This window comes from Kogia breviceps, chromosome 3 (genome assembly GCF_026419965.1).
Source record: "Kogia breviceps isolate mKogBre1 chromosome 3, mKogBre1 haplotype 1, whole genome shotgun sequence".
Taxonomy (NCBI): Eukaryota; Metazoa; Chordata; class Mammalia; order Artiodactyla; family Physeteridae; genus Kogia; species Kogia breviceps.
In genome coordinates, this window is record NC_081312.1 from 79,040,782 (window position 1) to 79,064,633 (window position 23,852).

The following is a 23,852-nucleotide window of genomic DNA, read 5'->3' on the forward strand; positions in this document are numbered from 1 at the left end:
TAATCTACATGAGTAGGTTAATTCTCATGTGTCCTAGATAGTGAGAAAGAGATTTAGAACTTGGGCTGAAGGATGCACACACTGCCAAAGCAGAAATGAATGCACACAAAGTAAGCAGGGAAAAGCAGCCGTATAAGGGTCTCTGTACCTCAGCTCCTGCATCTATAAGGAAGAGATGCTGAACACGACCCCTTCCTCTCCTGTGCGTGGATGAGAAAGGTCAGTTTGCAGGTATGTGATTTGAAGTTTGATTACATTATAGTGAGAGAAATAGCTTGTCAAAAATCAACAGAACTGCTATGATATTGTTGGTAGAGCACAAGTCTCGGGTATTTTTCAGAAGTAGAGATATGGTTTGAGTTGATCTCATATCTTGTTATCAAGGGCATAGATTTGCAAGATGCCCTTAAAAATGTCTTCATCAAGGAAGCTGAAAGCTCAAAATTGAAAGCCACAAAACAAAAGAATGAGACTCTTCCTACCTGTTCATTCAAAATAGTAACACATTTTGCCCAAAGGCAAAGGAACCTGACTCCTAACACAGCTTTGTCTCCCATTCAAGGCTACCTTTGACATTGTTGTGATGAAAAAGATGGGGGCAGGGAAGGCAAGAAAGCAAAAAAGATGAATAAAAGCCTCCTCCTGTTTATTAACCCTAGTAATAAAATCCTCACTCTTACAATCAAATATTTAGATGCTTCAATTTTTTAAGTTAAAGCTGATTAGAATGATTTGGGATTTATCCCTTCTGACACTGTCTGGCCCGGTGCTAGACTCTCTGTGCTAGAAAATCAAGGTTTTAAAAAAAAAAAAGTCTAGCAGAAACAGAGAAGAAAGAGATAAGCGAACAATTTAACTTATGATTATTATAAAGTTAGAGGATAGAGAAAACTAAACCATAATGACAAAAAGTGTCTGGAGTTGAGGTGGAGAGGGTTAAATCTGGAGAAGCAGGAGGGAATTTGGAGGGTGATGGTGGAATGTGCTATATTTTGACTGGGGTGGTGGTTACTGGGTTTATGCATTTGTCAAAACTCATTGAATTGCATGCTTAAAATGGGCACATTTTATTGTATTTAAATTACACATCAATCAAGTTAAGTTGAAACAAAAGGTAATATACAGGATATGAAAGAAACAAACCAAGAGTGGAAGGAAGTGAGGTAGGAGTCCAACTGAGATGATTATCTCAAGAAGGCTTCTAAGGTTCTCAGCCTCAAGGAGGAAAGAGGCTGGTGCAGAAGAAATCGCAATTGTTCTCTTTATGTTTCTTGCAATAGAGGACTTTACTAAGACAAAAATCCCAATTTTACTCTTCTCTGGAGAGATAGTAATATGCAACCAGATTATCCCACCAACTCCTTCCATGGTGCAGGGGGACAAAGGAGTAAGAGCTACAGGGTCTGAGGCTTTTTCTTTTCTTTTTTTAGGACTGAGGCTTCTTTTTCCTTTTTTTTTTTTTTTTTTTTTTTTTTTTTTTTGCGCTATGTGGGCCTCTCACTGTTGTGGCCTCTCCCATTGCGGAGCACAGGCTCTAGACGCCAAGGCTCAGCGGCCATGGCTCACGCTCCCAGCCACTCCATGGCGTGTGGGATCTTCCCGGACCGGGGCATGAACCCGTGTCCCCTGCATCGGCAGGCGGACTCTCAACCACTGCACCACCAGGGAAGCCCTAGGACTGAGGCTTCTTTTTAAAGTGATGAAAATGTTCTAAAATTGACTGTGCGATGGTGGCACTTGTCTATGAATCTACTAAAAAACAGTTGAATTGTATTCTCTAAATGAGTGAATTGTATATGTGAATTATATCTTGAAGCTTTAAAAAGTTAGGTAATATAATTCCATGATGAGGCCAGTTCAGGTGCAAACTTTAAACATAGACTAAAACAAAGTAACCTGGATGAAACCCTTCATTTTTACCTTCTTAGCATCCTACTCACATGTTGAACCAACAAGATGTATCTAGAGTAACTTTAGATAGATTTTCTATTTCATTCACATGCCAAAGAAAAACAAAATTCCATGCCCTCCCTTCCAAAAATGGAATAAAATTACCCAATATTAAACTTCCATTTCTGACAGGGTGGCATCTTGAACACCCTGAACAAATGTCCCTACTGAAATAACAAAAGTTCTGGCTTACATTTATTATTTGAAATGTATTATTCAGCTGGCATGAAATCACCTCAGAGCCCCAGAGCAAAGTGAAATCCTGGGGAGGTGAGTGAAAAGCTGTTGATAACAGTCAGAACAGGCTAAGTTATGCAGTTCTACCAAACACGATCTCAGTGGTTTACTTGAACAGTTTCTCACTCATTCTTTCTATCTGCAGGGGGCGCTGCTCATTCTAATCCTGTGGGGACCCAGGCTGATGGAGGCTTCAACGTGTGAACATTATAGTAGATTTTTTGTGTGTGTGTGTGTGTGCTACGCGGGCCTCTCACTGTTGTGGCCTCTCCCTTTGCGGAGCACAGGGTCCGGATGCACAGGTTCAGTGGCCATGGCTCACGGGCCCAGCCACTCCATGGCATGTGGGATCTTCCCGGACCGGGGCACGAACCCGTGTCCCCTGCATCAGCAGGTGGATTCTCAACCACTGTGCCACCAGGGAAGCCCTGTAGTAGATTTTTAAAAAAATCTTTCTTTCTTTCTCTTTCTTTCTTTCTTTCTTCCTTCCTTTCTTTCCTTTCTTTCTTTCTTTCTTTTCTTTCTTTCCTTCTTTCTTTCTTTCCTTTCTTTCCTTCCTTCTTTCTTTCTCCTTCCTTCCTTCCTTCCCTCTCTCCCTCCCTCCTTTCTTCCTTCCTTCCTTTTTCACTGTGTGGGGTCTAAGTTGCAGCCCTTGGGGATGTTCATTACGGCATGTGAGATCTTTTCTTGTGGTGTGCGGACACTTCATTGCAGCATACGGGCTTCTCTCTAGTTGTGGCGCATGGGCTCTAGAGCTCACAGGCTCAGTAGTTGCAGTGCGCAGGATTAGTTGCCCCGCAGCATGTGGGACCTTAGTTCCCTGACCAGGGATTGAATCTGCGTCGAATCCTGCATTGGAAGGTGGATTGTTAACCACCGGACCGTCAGGGAAGTCCCTGTAGTAGATTTTTGATTCCTTGTATCATACTTCATTCTCTTACAGTTTGAATACATATTTTATATTTTATATTCTCCCAATTAAGATTTATATTTGGAGTAGACACTCATCAAATTCTTCCTGTTGAATCCCTTATCCCTACCAACCTACAGTTTTCTTTTTAAAAACTGGAATCCTCATACCATATTTCAGTGATGGAGCTTCCTTTTATGTATTAAAATCAAACCAGGTATTATAACACAATGGAATTGACGCCCCAGGGTAATGGCTATAAAAGAGAATATGGCCACCCTTTGCTGTAGGATTTAAACAGTTTTAAAATAAATTCCTTCAACTTGAGAGGAGGCTCAAAGTGGTATAAAAAGTGCTTCCTACACTGAGAATTCAGGAAGCCAATTTAGATTTTCTTAACAATCCATGTAATGTAAGGCCATGGTGATTATTAATCAAACTCTTTAAACCCTATATCATGAAGCCATACTCTTCCTGACTTCTTGAAGCTATTTAGGTCAGTAACTCCTTTGACAGATGAAGGAGAATCTAGCTCCACAGTCTCAGCCTTTGGAGTATGTGCCCCCTACATTTTCTAGTTGCTCTTGGACTACTGGGTCATTCAGTAAGGATCTCTGCTCACTAAACCAATCTGGACCCAGATGCCAGAATTCACCTTCTTTAAATATCATTGAATGAACCACTTCTCAGGAAATGTCATCACAAAAAACACATACTCTTCCATATCATCCGAATTCCTACATTCGTCTTTCAATTCTTCCACAATATACACAAACACGTGTGTTTCATGTATAATATAAATTATATATGCCATATATAAATATATGTAAGTATAATATTAATAACAATAAGTACATTAATAACAACGATTATTGAGCATTAATGTTCTACTATGTGTCAAGGCCTGAGCCTAGTATCAAATTTATCCCATTTAATCCTCACAGCAACTTCAAAGGGCAGTTCTATCATCATTTGTGTTTTATAGGCAAGAACACAGTCCACCTGTGTCTCCTAAACCCATGCTCTGGCCCTCACCCTACAGGGTCCCAATCCTCCTGACGGCTGTATCCCAACACACAGTCCCTGTTCTAGTCAGTTCTGCCCACCGCCTCCATGTCCCCCAAACCACTTCTGCTCATTCAGTCTCCCTCCCTTTCTCCCAGAAAACACTTTGCAAGACCCAGAGCAAACCCCGTTTTTGAGGTTTGAGAGAGCAAAACCTTCCTCTCCAATGTTGGACTGAAGCTGCATTTGGATTACCTTGAAATTTTCATTTCCTTGAAAACACATGGTCCACTCAAGCCGGCAGCCTGGGCAGCCTCCGTGGTACTGCCCTCTTCTTGCCTGGCCCTCTCCAGACCACCAGCACACCCTGTCTTTGCTGCTTATGAGACCCATCTGGACCATGTCCACACTGTGCTCCATCTTCACAGTTTCCCCCAGGTCCGAGCCCCAAATTCACCCACCTACATCAGTGGAAGAGCCTCCTGGTGATTTACTTGCCTCCACTCTTGCTTCTCCAATCCAGTTTCCACATTGTACCTAGAATGAGTTTTTTAAATATATGTTTTATATTTCCATGCTTTAAACCCTTTAGCATCACTCTATTATACTTAGAATCTAAACTTTTCATCACTGTCTAAAGGCCCTGTATAATGGCTGTTCTGACCACCTCTCCAGAATCATGTACTCTACTCCCCCTCAACCCCCCATCCCTGTCTATCCACTTGGGTCCTTTCATGTCTTTGAACATGATAGACTCTCCTACATCCGGGTCTTTGCAGGTGCTATTTTCACTGCCTGCTTTTTCCATTCGTCAGGTCTCAGATTTAATGTTACCTTTTCAAAGAGGTTTTTCCTGACTTATCTAAGCAGAATTCCCCTCTCCACCAGAATCTCCTTCCACTGAACTCTTTTATTCCTCCCTATGTGGGGTGTTATTCCACCCAAACTCCACCACAATGAAGAAACTGCCTTACACATACACACATCCCTACTCACAATCCCTAAACACAGGAGGTGTGTTTAAGCAGTCATGTTTGTTCCCTGAGCTGTAACCTCTCCATTTTCTCACTCTTCTCTGCAGGTTTTAGTTTTTCTCAACCCATCTTGGCCACCACCTGTTCTGTGTCAGTTCCGAAAACCACAAACAACTAACAGCCCTGTCTGTGCCTCTTCAAACTAGAGAGGGAAAAAAATGTCTGATTGGTTGCTGGCCCTTAAATGTCCAAGTCCTCATGTCAGATCTATCCTCCTCATCCCATTAGTCTTGAGGGTCATGCATGAAACACACCTGTCTGTTGAGGGTCATTCCTTTGGGAGGAGTTGTGTGAAACATAGGTCAGGTTCATGGAGAAAGGCCACTGAAGGGATAGAGAATGCCCTCAGCTCCGGATGACTTTCTAGTTCTAAGTTCCCATTCCGTATGATGTCCTGCCCTATTTTATGTCCTCGGGTTCTAGGAGCTCCTCTCTATATTTTTAATAAGCTCCCTTCCTAACCTGAGCTGGTTTAAGGGAGGTTCTGTTCCTTGAGGTTAGAAGCGCACTGACCAGAAGCTGGGACAAAAGAACATAGAACCCAAGGCCCTAAAGAAGACAAGCGAAACTTGGTGAGGCTGAAACACAGCACGGAGCTGGGAAGCTGAGTGGGGCTGCGACGGAGACAAAGTTTCTCCCTAAGTGCTCACTCCTGCATGGGTGTAGCTGGCAGAAAAGGGGTTACCTGGAAGATGGGGCTTGTGGGACCAAATTCTCTCAGGTCGACTTTTCGTGAAACAGCCGTGCATCTGTTTGTCCATCTATGCTGATTCTATAGATGCCAAGTAAAGAGTGGAGGGCTTCCCTGGTGGCGCAGTGGTTGAGAGTCCGCCTGCCGATTCAGGGGACGCGGGTTTGTGCCCCGGTCCGGGAAGATCCCACATGCCGCGGAGCGGCTGGGCCCGTGAGCCATGGCCGCTGAGCCTGCGCGTCCGGAGCCTGTGCTCCGCAATGGGAGAGGCCGCAGCAGTGAGAGGCCTGCGTACCGCAAAAAAACAAAAAAACAAACAAAAAAAACAAAGTAAAGAGTGGAAAACCAGGCTCTTGAACGGGGATGAGAAGAAAGGGTGAGGAGGGTGCTGGGAGTTGAAGAGCATAGAACAGAAAGGAAATCCTCTTCACACAGCCAACAGCCTGGCTCTCTGTTGATTGCTTTCACCTGTGTTCTGTGTGGGAGCGCGCGCGCGCGCACGCACGCACACACACACACAGCCTCAGCTCCTCCTGCCCATGCCACATCTCTCTTTAATTTGTCTTCCAAGTCTCCAGGAAAGAGACTTGGTTTCCTCTTTGCCTTCCTTGATTTCCTTATACGAATCTGCTTTAACTGTTTTCTCCCTCCTGTGCTTTCTAGTCCTTCATTTTTCCTATTCTGATTCTTTGGCTCAAGAAAAACTCAGGATCTATAGAAGCACCACTGCATTGTGAAGAGATATTTACAGCTCACCTCCCCCTCTACCCACCCAACCCAGCCTCCAAAGTCCATGCTAGAAAGGAAGAAAGGGGGAGGGAAGGAGAGTAAACTTTCTTGTTGTTTATCTGGAGCATAAATGCCCTTGTGCTGTGCCCTGTGCTTAGTGTCTTAAATGCATGATATCATCACATTCTCACAACTCTAAGACCACGATTTTAGTTAGCCCCTCTGTTCTGAGGTTCAGAGAGGCTAAGTAATTAATTTACTTAAGGTCCACTCAACCAGTCAATGGCAGAACTAGGATTTGCACTCTAGGATCTTTTTGACTGAAAGCCCATGCAACATCAGTCCTTCAGGTTAGTATAAAAAACGATACATATACAGGAAAATTATTGTTAAATTATGAGTATGCTCTCTAGTGGGAAAATAAGTTCTAACTTTTCCCCAGGAACAAACATAGATTAGATAACTAATATCTTAATTAGCATGGTCTGCTCTTGAGGAATGCACATAAAGGACAGGCAAGTTAAAAAAAAAAAAGATATGAGGAGTAGGAAGACTGTCGTGGGTGGCCACCATTGGGTGGAAGGCACTGGAAAAGAAGTCCAAAGGGTAGATCCTAGAGTAAAAGATGCCTTGGGAAAATTTCAATGTTTGGCCTAAGGCAGGTTTGCTTTTAAATTTCCCACACGTGGCCTGCTCCATCATATCCTACCCTATAAGATGTCACCATCCAGTAGTATTTCCAGAGTTCTTCAAATCAAATTTCTGTGTTCAACACTAAACCTGTTGACTGAATTTCTTGTTACCCTTGACTCCAGAGTCCACTTCTTATCTACTATTAACGCCACATTTTAGTTTAGCTTTACTGCAATCTTCCCTTGGGTCTGGTTTCTCTCTGCCTCCCCTCCCCAACCCTGATGCCCATGGAAGCTGCAGTAAAACAATGCAGAACAATCAGCAAAGCTGCTGAGGGACATGCAGACCACCCCTGCTTACATCTCACCTGACTCGGCTGGCTTTCCTGGGCAGGAGAGAGGGCCCAGAATCACGAGGACACAGCTACGCTTACAAGGAAGTTCTTTATCCTCCTAGTCAATCTTGCTTATATCTATTGCATGCAGAGCTGATGAGTGAACTTCAAGGAACATCTTCTAGCATGAGTATACCAGAGGTATGCTTTTGCATTCTCCCCAAGAGCTTCCCCCCCCCCACCCCCGTCTTCTTAGTGTGACCTTGGTTGCCATAGCAACAGCCAAGTTCTGCCTGAAGGAGAGATTCCTTTTATTATGAGCCTGGAAGACTTCAAGTTGAATATAGACTTTTGCTATAACTTTTTCTATTTTAGACCTAAAAGACTCGAAATTTCTTCACTACCTATTAGTTCCTAGGAAATATTTATAGTATTTGTATCATTTAATTAATAAAGTGAATCGGACTTCTTATTTCCTTTTCAACACCTGGCTAATCTGGTCATATAGAGATTGTTGGGTTTCTGGATCCCCGGGCCACAGTGGAGTCTGGAGAACATCTGATCAGTCACACATATCACCATCCAAAGCTTCTTAGTCTTGCCCCCAGTTTTGTTTGGGTGAAGTCATTGCTCTTCTCAAGTCTTTCTCAAGGCCTGTTAAATCAAATAAAACTCCTGAACTGGAAGTTAGAGCTCTCCAACAATCGGTCCCTCCACTACAAGACCCAGTCTCATATGTCCAACTCCTCGTAGCCTCCCAGACCACACACACTGGGGGTTTATGAGTAGTGTGTATGTGAACCCCTCAAGGACAGAGCACAATAGATTCTTTTGGATGCAGCACTATCCCCAGCATACTTCGCAAAGAGCCCAGCACGGAGTAAAGGGAATATTATGGCTTTCTGCTCCCCTTAACTCCTCAGGGTTTTATAGGCTTCACTCCATTCGACCCAAGATCCCAGGATTTCAAAGAACTGAAGAGACTGAAGACGTCTGTCCCAGAAGTTAGTCACTAATTAGGCAAAGGTATCTGGTGCCTGTTTCCTCACATTTGTTTTGAACATGCCCAGTGGTCTTGATTTATTTAGGGAATATTTGGAATGGGACATGGCTGGGCTTATCTGTCGGCTGGCCTCCGTGTTTCACCGTTAACATGCATGGCCCTCAGGAAGATAACTGAAGAGACCGAGAATTGAGAATTTAAACTAATCTGTTTAAAATAATCTTTGACTTTCTCATTACCAATATCTACATGGTTTCTGCAAAGTCACAAAAACAACTGGAACATGTGCTAAAACAACAATTTTCAGTGTCATCATAGAAGCTAATCTTAGAGAATTGTGTTCTTCAATTCTGTTTCTCGCTTATGTGAAGCTAAACCTAATCTGCTTTTCAGATATGAAATATCTTCATGATTCTGTCCCCAAGGGTAAAATCAAAATTTAATATTGTAACTCCCAGCTGAAAGTCACACTAATTCATCTGATGAACTTTGTGGTGCTGTGATATTACAATGCTCCTGGTGTCAAGGCCTCCAATAGACGAGCTCACAGACTGAGTACACGAACATTGGCCCCATCCTACTCCTACCCCAAACCCCAAAAAGAAATAAGAGAGGTTTGCTTTTGTAGGTTGCAAGTCCTGGTCTGGTTTATTTATAAAGCAATAAATATTAGAAGCACAAATAAATTGCACGTGTGTAAACAAACTGTACAATGATTGATGAGAGATGAGGGAGGGCGGTTCAGAAGACTCCAAGAAGCATCATACTGTCATCCTGAACAGAAGGTAGACTAAGAGAGAAGGCACCTTAGAAGCATTTGCGGTGGACAATGGATGGTCCTGCCTCATCATACTCTTGCTTGCTAATCCACATCTGCTGGAAGGTGGACAGGGAGGCCAGGATGGAGCCCCCAATCCAGACAGAGTACTTACGCTCAGGGGGAGCAATAATCTGCAGAATGAAAACAAAAACCACCAGTGAACTCTGAAGTTCCAAGCAACAGAGCACATGTTGAGGAGATTCACAGAAAATATATTGGTGATCAATTCACTGTAATGTGATACTTCATTCCCACAAATGAATATGGCTGAGTCAAGTTTAATGCATTTCCTCTATTTCATCATTTCCATTATCAAAATTGCTATAAAATAGAACTTCCCCACTTCTCTGAAACAGAATATAATGTGGCAATAAGCTACATGCATGGTGGAGGCTAGCCCGAAAGCTGGGGTCTTTTAAAATGTGTTCAAAGATTTAGATATTTTTTTTCCTTCAAAGATTTATTTTTATCCACTGCTTGAAAGTGTTTTCAAGTCTCCTATCTTGGGAAAAGTGCTAGAAAAATCAGAAAAAGTGTTAGAAAAGCTAAAAGTTTATGGGAAACGGGAAGCTAAGCAGTGAGGGAAAAGGAGTTAGGAATTCTGCTTGGAATACGGAGACCTGCCTTGCTTCCCCCACTCACAGAAGTTCTTTACCTTGATCTTCATGGTGCTGGGAGCCAGGGCAGTGATTTCCTTTTGCATGCGATCAGCAATACCAGGGTACATGGTGGTACCTCCAGATAAGACATTGTTGGCATACAGGTCCTTGCGAATATCAATGTCACATTTCATGATGCTGTTGTAAGTTGTTTCATGGATGCCAGCAGATTCCATACCTAGGAACAAGTGTAAAAAAGAAAAATCACAGTGCACTCAGGCCAGGGGGCCGGGTAGAGGGAAGAGAATAGTACCCCTCTATGTTGGTAAACTGTCACCATTTGTCTCTGAAACATATGTTCCTCTATAAGATACATTGCAGGGTTTTGTGGAACAGGTGTCTTAAAAGTACAGACAGTAAATCCACAACAGACTGCCAAGAAACAAACAACTGTGTTTAGCACCTGTTTGGAGGGAACATTTGCTGTACCCATCAGAGCATGGAGATGTATTAGAAAAGGATGAGACACACATTTACAGTAAATTAATACAATTCTGATTTATGGACTAAAATAAGATCCTGACAAGCTTCCTCTTGGAAATGTTTGGTGACATACAAATGTCCAGTTATTACTATGAGTTGGATTGTTGTTACACTTAATAATGAGTGATGAAAGTTAACGTCTAGCTACTTGGTGATGGAACATATCAGAATAAGGCAGCACTCTTGAGTCATCATCTCTTCCTTGCAGATATGGATTATTCAGTTACTACTCTGTCTCATTCCTTATTTTGAGATGAAGCCAGTGTGTCATCCTTTATCATATCATTGCCACAGAGCAGTGATGGCCATCCCTGTAAGAAGCCATCAGGACCTGAGGCTGAACTGTGTGGGACTCCAAGCTATGACTTCTTTTAACACAAGGGCCCCTTAATCATTGTTGATTATAATAGCTTTTACCCTGGGAGCCACCAAGCGGTGTTTCTGCACCAGACCCTACAACTCACCAATGAAGGAGGGCTGGAAGAGCGTCTCAGGGCAGCGGAAGCGTTCATTGCCAATAGTGATGACTTGGCCGTCAGGCAGTTCATAGCTCTTCTCCAGGGAGGAGGAAGAAGCAGCCGTAGCCATCTCATTCTCAAAATCCAGAGCAACATAGCACAACTTCTCTTTAATATCGCGAACAATTTCACGTTCAGCTGCAGAAATGAAGGGTGTCACAGTTAAGTTCTGAAAGAGGAAGTCAACCTTGAGGAGGTAGGTGGGTTCGCTGGGGGAGGAAAGAAAACCAGACACATACTATGGTAGATGAGATACACACACACTCACCGGTGGTGACAAAGGAGTAGCCGCGCTCAGTGAGGATCTTCATGAGGTAGTCAGTGAGATCCCGACCAGCTAGATCCAGACGCATGATGGCATGGGGCAAAGCATAGCCCTCATAGATGGGGACGTTGTGGGTTACGCCATCCCCAGAGTCCAGAACAATGCCTGTCAGAGAAAGTAGACAAGAACAGGTAGATCTCTGAGGACACCACTGCTTTAGCCACGTCAAAGCCTGCTTCCAATCCTGGCTAAGAGATACTAGTGCTGGGCAAGGATCCAGATAAAATTAGATCCCTTACACACGAAGAATAAAAATGAGCACAATGGATGCCAAAACTGAAGCCAGCAACAGTTCATCCTTTTAAATACTGTAGTAGAAAAATTTTCCCAGGACACTTTCAAATGACCATCCCTCTTATCAGCTATTAGCACCTTATGCAAGCAACCAGGTGTGTTTTTCTTTCCTCTCATCTAACTTACACATGTTCTTCTCTTGTTTGATTCAGACCCTGTAGGGATGTTTGCCCAGGGGCTGTGATGGTGTGAACACACACCAATGACTGCTGCATTCCAGGTCGATAGTTTGTGCAAAGCCTCAATATGTGACATCACATACCTTAGGCAAAAGGGGAGGATCTAACTCCGTATTCTTTCAGTTCTTAGGAATAAGTGTGCTCTGAAACCAACCTCAGGGCATTATTGTCACCCCTCTCCCTTAGCAGAGACACCTTCCCAGGGAGCGTGAGGAAAGGGGTCATTCCTTTCTCCCTGGGGAAACTGATTCCCAGCAAAGGTCGAAGACCTGGCAATGTAATTAATCAGGGACTATCTCACAATCCCAACACACCTGTGGTACGGCCAGAAGCGTACAGGGACAGCACCGCCTGGATGGCCACATACATGGCAGGGACATTGAAGGTCTCAAACATGATCTGGGTCATCTTCTCACGGTTGGCCTTGGGGTTCAGTGGGGCCTCAGTGAGCAGAGTGGGGTGCTCCTCAGGGGCCACGCGGAGCTCATTGTAGAAGGTATGGTGCCAGATCTTCTCCATGTCATCCCAGTTGGTGATGATGCCGTGCTCGATGGGGTACTTGAGAGTCAGGATACCTCGCTTGCTCTGGGCCTCATCACCTACGTAGGAGTCCTTCTGACCCATACCCACCATGACTCCCTACAAGAAGAAAGTAATGAGAAAATCAAGCTTCTACCGTGTCAGGAATATAATCAATGCCTTATTAATTTCTATCTAACTGCCCAAGTCAAGTGACATCTTATGAATGAGAGAAATAATAAACAATAGGAATTTACCCCAATTCAGAAATATCATTTAAAGTTAATCTTGTACCTTCTCCCCACCCCACCCCCAAGAGGTATAATTCTATTGTTTAGAATATAACTAGGGATGGTGAGAAATGAAGCTATTTCACCAAAGAAGCAGAGCCTCACCTCATTTTTAAAATACCATAATGACTTCATTAAATTATTAAGCTCATCACCTATGTCAACTGGAATATAAATGACTACAGTGTGGAATGACTGAATTAATGACACACTGTATTTCTCCTAAGAAAAGATTTTGACATTCATCAAGTAAACATAAAAAGATGGACTGATATGCTATTACCATCCTGTCTGGGAAATCCAGCCTTCCTAGAGCTGTCCTGGAGTACACATGGTCCACCAACACTGAGGAATACCACTCTCCTCCCTGGCAGCCTGTCTGGCCAGGCACTGAGGCAAAGCCAGACAGCGTGGCATTTCTTTTAATAAACAAGGTGGTATGTCACTGTCACCATGGCACTTTACTGCCTCTTTCATGACTGGCTTCTAAAAATGCAAGAGCCAGGAAACAGATGGATTACATTTTGGGAGCCCTGTAAACTGGCTGTGAACAAGAGGGAACAATGTGGCTTGGCTCCTGGTTGGTTCGGATATGTTGTATTATTACGAATTTTGAACAGGATTGAAAAGGGAGGCCAAGGAGTAAAGTGAAATGTGTAAGAGCTAGAGAAGATACTGAGGACTAAAAATGCAGGTCAGGAGTGGAAGAGAGAAGCTGCTGCCTTTTCACAGGAGGAAGTTGGACCCCTGGCAGAGCTGTGTCCCTGAAGTGGACTGGGGGAGTGGGGGTGGGGGGCGCTGCACGCTTCCTGGTATGCTGGAGGGTGTGAGTATTGCTTGTCTGGGCTCAGATTGGAAGCGAATCCAGCGTTTCCTATCTGACCTAATGAGTTCATGGAACAGGAGGGGCAGGTGAGACGTTTCCTCGATTGCTGGGCTGAAGAGGTGGCAGGAAGGGGTGTGGAGCGGGGCTGGGGACTGCCCCAGGTGAGGGCAGGCTGTGCGGGGCGGGAAGTTTACCTGGTGGCGCGGGCGGCCCACGATGGAAGGGAAGACCGCGCGGGGCGCATCGTCGCCCGCGAAGCCGGCCTTCACCAGCCCGGAGCCGTTGTCGCACACCAGGGCGGTGGTCTCCTCGTCGTCGCACATCTTGGCGCAGCTTCGGTGGGGTCTACGGGTGGAGGAGAGCAAGGCGGCCTACGTTCAGTGCCTGCGGAGCTGGCTTCGTCCGCGTCCCCGGAGGAAGGGACAGGGCGGATGGGGGTCCCCGGGCAGGGGAGGGGGGCGGGGGACGCTGCCGTCTCCCTTCCCCTCGGGGCAGAAAAAGGAGGGTGGGAAGAAGCTGCAGAGCAGGGGAGAGGAACCGCCCAGGCTCCCAGGCCAGGAGGCTCCTCCCCTGCCCCAGTGCAAGAGGGACGGTCACCCCTGAGCAGGTCCTCCCCGGCCCTTTACATTTTCGCCTTCTCATGAACCGGGAAGCCACTTCGGGCCCATCCACATCCCGATCCATGCTCGAGCCCCAGCTGGAGGGAACAGCACACGGCAGCAGGAACCCTCAAAGCCCCACTGGGGCCCAAGGCTACCCCTCCACGCGCCCCTCTCCAGTGAAGACCGAGACCCAGGACAAAAGAAGTTAGAACCAAACGAAAAGTTTGGTCTTAAGGGGAAAAAAAGTGATGGAGCGGCGGGAGCGCGGGGCACCGGCTCCAGGCGCGGGGCGGGCGGCGCTGACTCACCGTCCGCGGGGCGGGGTCGGCTCGGCTGCTCGGGCGGTGCAGGAGCTGGTGCCCCGCGCGGGGCGCGCGGCTTTATAGCGCGCTGATGGACGGGGTCAGTTGGAGCTGCCGGGGGCAGGGGTGGGGGGCCCGGTCGGCCACCTTGCCTTATTTGGTCGCCTTCGCACCACTGAGGAACGCCGAGGCCATTCATGGAGCCAAGGGCAGGGGAGAGGATCAGCCCAGGGGCCCCCCAGACCATGTAAGGAAGGGGAGGGGGCAACCAGGGGGATGGCCAAATAGGGAGCTAGGGAGGGGTAGGCGGTGAAGGGTAGGGGGCAGGGGAAGACCGGGTGACGCCAGCCCGCCCCCTCCCCCTCCTTGGGTGGAGATGCCCCCTGGGTGTGCTGTGGCTGGCTCCTCCGCAGCCCCGCCAGCTTAAGAGACAACGAGCCACACACAAGGGGGAAGGCTTGGCACCCCGCCCTCTGCTGAGGGGTCCTGACAGCTGGGCCAGGGCAGCAGGGGAGAGACGGCAGCTTCTCATCTTCCCGGACGGAGAGCTGGGGGAGCAGAGCCCTGGCAGTCCTCATGGGCCCAAAGGGCACCACAGCAGCACATTTGGGTGGCCAGAAAAGGGGTGCCTGGGACAGGGCACCCTCCTGGCTTAATCCCCACCAACCTGCATGACAACTCGGAGAGCTGGGGCTGTGCAGAAAGCTGAGATTAACCAAGGCCACCTTGGTCCCCAATTTATGCATGCCTCAGGGGCTGGTCAGGGAAAGAGGCTGGAAACAGCTGCTGTGAGAGCCTGCCCAGTCTTGCTGGAGGAGAGGGCAGGTTTACCCCAGCTGGGACATCAGGGAGCTCTCCTCCATGCTTCCAGGGTTTTGCTCAAACTCAGACTCCTGTCTTTAGGCCAGGAAAGACTCCCGTGCTGCCAAAGGGAATGAAGGAACAAATGCCAAAGGTTGCTTGTCCACTTGCTGGTGGAGAGATGAACATCCAAAAACTGGGGGCAAGAGCGTTTATTCCAGACAAAGACAAGACTGAGAGAGAAATGTTCTTGTCAAGAAGATCACAGCAACTTCAACCGACTGAACATATCACCGGGATGTGCGGTGTGGTCATAACCAGGAATGAATTAGAAAAGCAGTCTCAGGCCCCACCCCAGAACTATTGAATCAGAATCTGCATTTTAGCAAGATGCTCAGTTGAGTCATATGTATGTTGAAGTGTGAGAAGCATTGGTATCAACGATATCATCTTCTTTGTGGAGGATCTTGAGACTTTGGAGAAAGGGATTACTTGAATCAAGGAGAAGAGAACGGAACAGAGAGACATAAGAAGGACACAGATTACTGGTTTGCCCTGGGTTGCCCTGTATTCTCAGTTCTTGACTGGCACTTTGATTTTTAATGCTTGTGTTTTTCCTCCCCTTCACACCACTTAAAAATAGAAACTGGGCCCAGGCATCCATCTCTGGAGTGGTCTTGGATTGATATGCTAAGGAGGCCTGCTGATTAGATACTTGTCCAGACTGGGGAATGCTGGGCCCTCCCCGCTGAGCTCCCCAACCATGTTTGGGTTGGTCTGGAGAAGAAAGTATGAGGGCAGCTGGGTGATGGAGCCAGGTGGGGGTCACGCCAGCTGGAATCACCCTCTGCCACACGGTAGGCCTTTTTCAGTGAAAATGCCTGTTGACAGGATGCAAAGAGCAGAGCTGTTTTGGCTCAGGCAGACGCAGAAGAACCAAAAAAAAAAGGAGAGATGGGACGGGTGTTACAGCCCAACATGCCTAGGTTTGAATCCCGCCTCTATCACTTACTACCTATTTTGCTCTTGGGCAAGTCACTTCACTTTCATAAGCCCCAATTTTCCCCTCTGAAAAAGAACACAGTAACTCTTTTCAGGCAGAGATTATTAGTTATTGTAATAATTAGAGACAAGTGATATAAGCCACATAGAAGACACAAAGCAAATTGTAACTATTACAATTCAGTAATAATGATACTTTTGGGGGCAGCTATAGCTCTCACTTTTGAAGATTTGGGTCAATGTCATTCACTTATTGATTCAGCAAATATTTATGCACAAGAACTGTGCTAGTCGCTGGAAGACAGCAATAAAACAGAGCAGGACTCGTACCGCAGAGCAGCTGCAGAGAAGTCAGGGACAGTTACGGTACACACTAGGAAGAACAAGGAGGGAATCATTGGGATAGTCACAAAAAGAGGGATTCAAATGTGGCTTCAGGGCTTCCCTGGTGGCGCAGTGGTTGAGAGTCCGCCTGCCGATGCAGGGGGCGCGGGTTCATGCCCCGGTCCGGGAAGATCCCACATGGCGTGGAGCGGCTGGGCCCGTGAGCCATGGCCACTGAGCTTGCGCGTCTGGAGCCTGTGCTCCGCAACGGGAGAGGCCACAGCAGCGAGAGGCCCGCGTACTACAAAAAAAAAAATTTTTAATTTAAATTAAAAAAAAATAGAGGGTTCAGAAAAAGCCTTCCTGAGGAAGTATTTCATTATTTTTAAAGCAGAGTAGGACTGAAGTGCATTAACACTTGTGTGAAAGAAAGAGTTTCTCCTTGGGAATGACTGGTAGCACATTCCCACATTCACTGCCATATGTGTAACAGGAACTCCTGGAAAGTCTAGCAGATCACTGAACACCACAGTTATTCCCTGAATCCTTTGTAAATACTTCCAGGGCTCAGGAGGCCAATTCCAGTCCACCCACCTAGGAATCAGTCTGCTCGGGAGCAAGGGTGGGTAGGTCAGTGGAATACTGAGACCAGTTTCATGAAATAATCTTCACCCTTAAAATGTTTAAAAACAATTTCACTTTTTCCCACTTAGAACAAAACGTATTTTCTTATGCACTATATTTATGGTAAGAACACTTTTTCCCCTTAAAGATCTATGATCGTTCGATATTTGTTCATTGCAATAGTGCTCAATTTCCACGTTTTTAAAACTTTAAACCTGGGCTTCCCTGGTGGCGCAGTGGTTGGGAATCTGCCTGCCAAGGCAGGGGACATGGGTTCAAGCCCTGGTCTGGGAAGATCCCACATGCCGCGGAGCAACTAAGCCCGTGAGCCACAACTACTGAGCCTGCGCTCCGCAACAAGAGAGGCCACGATAGTGAGAGGCCCGCGCACCGTGATGAAGAGTGGCCCCCACTCGCCGCAACTGGAGAAAGACCTCGCATATTAACGAAGACCCAACACAGCCAAAAATAAATAAATAAATTTTTTAAAAAACAAAACTCTAAGCCCTATTTTTATATATTACCTTAAATTATAAGTCAATGGAAAATAAGATTCAATGACTGATTTTCATTTGACACAATTTTTTCAGGGATCCATTTAATTTGAAAATTGAGATTGGCTTCTGTCGTGTCTACTTAAGTATATAAAAATGACTTAACCTTCTGTGGTGCAGTCTAGACATTTCTCTTTTAAAAAAATTTTGGTAAAATATACATAACATAAAATGTACCACCTTAAACAACTAAAATTGTACAGTTCAGTAGAGTTAAGTACATTCACATTGCTGTGTAGCCAACCTCCCAGTTACATTTTTTGATGTGACTAAATTGTGACTAAGTTGATTTCAAAACCCAAGAATGGCTGTGCCCTGCAGTTTGAGAAAGACTGGTTTGTACCCTATGAGGTAGGGAACCGTTGTGCTTGCTTTGCTCAAGGTCACACGGCTGAGCAAATGCAAGAGTGAGGCTTCAAATCCAGGCACCAGACTATACCCTGTTCCTATCCACCACCCCAAATGCCTTCCAGTCCACTTGGACTGCTGTTTCTCCAAGTAGAATGCTAGAACCACTTGCAGCCAAGTTACCTCTAGCAGCAATTCAGATTCCCAGGTTTCCTCCTGGAAGAGTACATGTGCATTTTAAATAAGTCACCGCCCCTCTTCCCCAGGTAATTCACAGAGGGAGAAACGTGGTGACACTGCCTGGCTGTTCTTCCCCAGGCCCGCGGAATTTTGCTGAAGGCTCTGCCCGAGCTGCCAGCGCTGGCCCGAGTCCAGCTTGGCTGACCTTGAGCATCCCAGCCGGATGGCAAAAGCCAAAGCCGAGGCGTGTCCCCAAGGCTCTCGAGGGCCAGCGAGGCCCTTCTGGGCAGGGACAGGCCATGAGGGAGACGTGCAGGGCTGGCTGAAGGAACAGAAGGTGGGACAGTTCCTGTTGCCCTTGCCTCGAGGGAAGCCTGTTTCATCCACCATCTGCTGGGATCTAGAAGGGAGAGGCAGGCCTCCTCCTGGCACTGGGGGATTAGCAGTCACTTTTCTCAGCTGTTCTTCCATTCGGAGGTGTCCAGTATTTACAGAGAAGCCAGAAACATACCGAACCACACTTAATTCCTCCCCAGGAGCCCTCCCGGCTCCTCTTGCAGCCCCTCCTGCATTCCATGGGCTAGGAAGGAGGGGGTGGGCTGTTTCTAGCCCAGGCCAGGGGTCGGGGAGCCAGCCTTCCTAACCATTTCTATTTTCTTTTCCTACACATTTGTTCGCGCCCACTGTCCTCTGGCAAGAGCTGGGTTTCAGCTTTCATTAAAAGAAGAAAGTGACGTGGCTGTGAGGGATGCAGGCCCAGACACATCCTGGAGCTCAGAATTCAATACCAAGGCATGCCTAATCTCCACCACATGCTGCCCCGTGCTTTACGTGCAACCACCAAGGAGATTAACCCAGGGGGGAGGGTATTTCAACTCCAAATGAATTCTGTTCTAGGCAGATTCTGGCAGTCGCTGCCTTCTGACATGATAGGACCAACTGTGGTGAACCATTTAATGAGATTTAGAAAAAGAGGGCAAGACAAGGAGGATGAGGGAAGGGGAACAGGATGTAGAAGGGAGATCCTTCTGGGACTAATGAGCGAAAAGCCAAATCTTCACTCTCTCCTATCCCGGGAAATCACAAAGGACTTCTCATCTTTTTAACTCCTTAAAAGGAGTTCGAATCCTCCTAGAATGAAGTGCTGAAGCTTGCAGGTTTCTGCTGGGAAGGTATTCCACTCAGCTCAGATTTGGCTTGCTCCCCATACTGGCAGTAACTATGGAGTTTCGGCTTTTCAAACGTTACCTGGAGCAAGCCTGTCTTCCCTAGAGAGCCCAAATGTGGCATCACCCGAGCTGAACGCGGCTGCATTTTGAGATCGCCCCAGTTGAACGCGGCTGCATTTTGAGATCGCCCAAGCACATGGGAGGTGAGAGCTGTGAGCTCAGAGATGCTCCTGTCCACCGAGTTCACTCCGCTGCATGTGTGGAGCCCATCTCTTCCCCATCAAAAGTAGGCACACATCTGACACGCAACAGTGTGTAGCAATAATGCTAATTGCTTACATTTATTAAGTACATACTGGGTCCAGGCATTATCCTGAGACTTCATATGTGAACATGGTCAGCTTCTAGATGAAGCTGGACTGACTGCCAGCTGCAGAACCCATTTTTACAGACCTGCTCTTTAATATGATGTCACCAGCCTACATGGGGGGTTGTGTCAGAAATAGGTCACCACCTCTATTGCAAAGATGTTGTCACGGGTGTTCATCACAGGATACTGTCTTCTCTATGAGCCTCTTAGAAGAATTTCCTGTCTGGCTCTAGTTCCAAGAACAAAGGGCTTCTACCAAGTAAATGGTTTGTTTTGATCCCGTAGATCCTGAATCTAGTGACCAACCAGATTTTTCTTTTGGCAGTGGCCAAGAAAAATCTTAGAAAACTACACTTGTGGCCCAACTGTTAACATGATTACAAATCATTATCGTCTATATTGCACACCCACATCTATTTTTCCTTTTCCTTTTTCTTCCACTTTTAAATTTTATTTGTCCATCTGTCTTTGTAAACTGCCATACATCTTTTGTGAGAGAAAACAAAGGATGGATGGATAGATAGAAAGACAGATAACAATGAACTCATGCGGACCATGGAGAGCATATTTGAAATTGAAATTGGGGCGATCACTGTACAAGTATCCAAGAGTCCAAGACGTCTTGCATATGTCTGCCAGTTTCTTCCATCCCCATGCAAGCATATATTGCTTCATGAAAACACACTTTGTCTATATAAGGTACTGTATAAGGGCTTGTATCATTTATATTTTCGTCTTAACGTCATGGTACGTATAACTGGGGATCTAAAATAACCTTTCCCTCTACTATGAAAATTGTAAGTGCTTGTTGTGGTGAACTAGGAAACACTGAACACAGAAGGACAAAGAAAATGACATGTCTGGTTGAGGCTTTAAAGCCCTCTATTTTAACCTCCTTAAAATAAAATTAAATGTGACATAAAATTCATGAGGCCTTGCCTTCCATATCTACTTACAGTCGCTGGGCTGAGAACAGACAAATAGCCTCCTATTCTGGTCGTTTGCAAGAATGTCCACTTGCTCTTTAAAGAGAGACATGCAATGCAAAGAATTTGCATTAACAGCATTTTTTTGTTTTACTGTTATAATCTAAATTATCTCTAGTCAACAACTGGAACCAAAGAATGCCAAATTGGGAGCAGGCTCTGCCCTTAGGATTATAGCATCCACTTTTCACTTATATATTTTAGAGGGTGGTTTTTAGTTGTCAACTCAGCTGTTGAACTGTTTCAAAATTACAGTCTAAAAAGAGGAAGCTATCATGAACATAAACCACATAAATGTATTGCTGTAGGCTTTGTCTTCCTGTGGAAAGTCTGAAAGCGGTTGTTTTTAGGGAATATTTACAGCTATTTTATGATGAGTATTTCCATACTCTTCTGGGTTAGGTCTACAAATAACCAATTCCTCTTACGTTTACAGACTCTAACTTAATTTCATAAATTAAAAAATAATAAACATAAAGGCTTTCCCTTAAGCCAATCACCTGTGTTTACCAGAGGCAGGAAACCGAGATTGTTCCTCCAAAATAAAAACAGCTGAAAAGGTGTCTCGAGCTGTTACTTGAATGAGAATACTGGCACTCACACAAATAAGTAGGTCTCCACGTGTGTGGCATTTCAGAGAGATGAGCCAGCCTTTGAGAACTGAGAAAAGAATCTGCCATTGACCCCCGATGTGGCTTTGACAAGTGATCAGAACAATCATAAGCGTGACCCCAAGGATGTAACCAGATAAAGTGTCATATCACCCAAGAAATACCTGCAAGGACTGGGTAGTCCTCAGGTGAGAACATTCTTTGTGCGTGAACAGGAAGGGTGTCCTCTGTTCAGTTAACCCTTTTGCAAACTCTATTTAAATATGCTATTTTCCAGGGGAAGGTTCCAGTTGTTGTATAGTATGGTAGCTCAATATTTATAACTGTCACAAAAGATTCATGCTAGGCTCATCTCTCCACCAGTGGGTATAGCCATCTTCACTCTGCATCCTCTGTCCAGAGCCCTACTCCTGAGGGTGCAGAAAGGGAGCCCTTAGACTGGCACAGTCAGTCCCTTCTGTGTCCACTCAAGGATCACATCACTAAACCGCCAGCCCAAGGTGGTGGGAGAGGTGAGGAGAGCGGGTGGGAAGATGGTGATGGGGGTACAAACCTCTAGCCCCTCCACCCTTCCCATGAGTTTCTATCCGAATAGAAAACTGTAAATGATAAATCAGAAACACATTGTAGATACTGGTACAAAGGCTGAGGCTTTGCTTCCACACCGGGCCATGGAAAATTTTAGGTAAACTGTGCTCATTTTGTCCAACTCAGGGGTGTGGGCCCCGAAATGGTAATGGAAGTGGCAAAAGCGATCCCAAGAGGCAGAAACCCTTGTTTATTAGAACAGCTCCAGTGTTCTAGAAGTGCCCATGCTTCAGGCCTAAAGAGCAAACCCTAAAATATTGTTCCATAGTTTATATCTTTGTGTAGTCAGAGTTTTCTTTGATCTACTTGGAAACTAACCTTTATTCTGACTAAATATGAAAGCTTAAATGTTAAGCTTGCCTACTTTCTCATGTGGAACACGTTTACGTGAATCTGAGAGAATCCGTCATGAGTAAAATTTTTTTTTTTTTTTGGTACGCGGGCCTCTCACTGTCTTGGCCTCTCCCGTTGCAGAGCACAGGCTCCGGACACGCAGGCCCAGTGGCCATGGCTCATGGGCCCAGCCGTTCCGCGGCACGTGGGATCTTCCCGGACCGGGGCACGAACCCGTGTGCCCTGCATCAGCAGGCGGACTCTCAACCACTGCGCCACCAGGGAAGCCCGATGGGTAAAAGTTTTACTCCCTCTGTTTCCTCTATTTCATAGGGAGGTCACTGTGGGAGAGACCAAGCACACCTTCCCAAAGCAACTGCTTCAGTTGCAATCACGGAGACAGAGATTTTAAAAAGTTGGTGTTATATACAAAACTGAAGTAGACCCACAGACATAGAAAACAAACATATGGTTACCAAAGGGGAAAGGGTGGCAGGGAGGGATAAATTAGGAGTTTGGAATTAACATATACACACTACTATATGTAAAATAGAAAAACAAGGACCTACTGTATAGCACAGGGAACTATACTCAATATTTTATAATAACCTATAAGGGAAAAGAATCTGAAAAAGAATGTGTATATAATTGAATCACTTTGCTGTACACCTGAAACTAACACAACAACTATACTTCAACTATACTTCAATAAAAAAAAAAAAAATCTAATTTAAAAAAAAGTTGGTCTCGGGCAGTGGTTAAGACTGAACAAATGTTCTTTGTTTCCTCAGATATTTGTGGGAGTAGAAGGTCTAGTTAACATTTCATAATGTCACCACCCTGAGACTGTGATGTGTACCAATATACCTTTTACCAGAAAAAGTGTCTTGCTAGGAGAATATAGTACTCTGTTTTCAGAGCTTGTGTCATTTCCAATAAAGTATCTTTTACCCTCCTAGTCTCTCTGAACACTATTTTTTCTTCTGAACACTATTTAAATTCTCAGCATCAATCAAGAAGATATTCAGTTCTCAGTGACTGATTCTGAACAAAGGACTAACTAATTCTGTTTAGTTTCTAACTAAACAGAATCAAAATAGTGATGCTTATTTTACAAATGTAGATATGAACAAGAGGAAGAATCCAATTTTGTGGCTAAATGGGGTTCCCTTGAAATCAAGATGTGGTTTATTCAATCAATGCTTTTGTCTTGCTTGGCCAGTGGATATTTCTACATAATAACCTCCACATACTTGAAGAAAGACATTGCATCTCTGAGTGTTGTTTAGGATCTTTATCTTCAGTGGTGCTATTTTTAAAACTGTCCTCACATTTGGTCAATTATCTAACTCTGCTCCAAGTTTTCCATGTGCAATAAAGTCTCTTTTAGCCAAATTGGTCTGCTATTAGGTTTCTTGTTAAGTGGAAAACAACCATTGTTTGGAGAATTAAACTCATCTAAGTACACCCACACAAAACTACAGAGAAAATTTAATTTTCTTTGATGTTTCAGGAGTTATTTACAGAATAGTCTCATTTTGAAAATGAATTCTTGTCACTTACTGTGGCATATTTATGACAGATGTAAAATACTGAGTGCAACTAAAATGATAACATCA

General features: G+C 45.3%; 1 protein-coding gene across 1 annotated transcript; it reads right to left on the minus strand.

The window, feature by feature from the left end:
• Nucleotides 1-9,141: 9,141 nt before the first annotated feature.
• On the minus strand, nt 9,142-14,522 carry ACTC1 (actin alpha cardiac muscle 1). Its single transcript, XM_059056979.2, has 7 exons — nt 14,350-14,522; nt 13,634-13,784; nt 12,119-12,443; nt 11,275-11,436; nt 10,953-11,144; nt 10,002-10,183; nt 9,142-9,477 (listed from the first exon to the last, which is right to left on the minus strand). The coding sequence occupies exons 2-7, from the start codon at nt 13,760-13,762 to the stop codon at nt 9,334-9,336; spliced, it is 1,134 nt and encodes a 377-aa protein (XP_058912962.1). The 5' UTR covers nt 13,763-13,784; nt 14,350-14,522; the 3' UTR covers nt 9,142-9,333.
• Between the last annotated feature and the right edge of the window lie 9,330 nt (nt 14,523-23,852).

Bases quoted from the DNA above. Each gene is read 5' to 3' on its own strand.
- ACTC1 (XM_059056979.2), bottom strand. From the start codon at position 13,762: ATGTGCGACGACGAGGAGACCACCGCCCTGGTGTGCGACAACGGCTCC. The intron at 12,444-13,633 runs GTAAACTTCCCG...TTCTTCTTGTAG, and splicing joins TGGGCCGCCCGCGCCACCAG to GGAGTCATGGTGGGTATGGG. The intron at 9,478-10,001 runs GTAAAGAACTTC...TTCATTCTGCAG, and splicing joins CCAGCACCATGAAGATCAAG to ATTATTGCTCCCCCTGAGCG.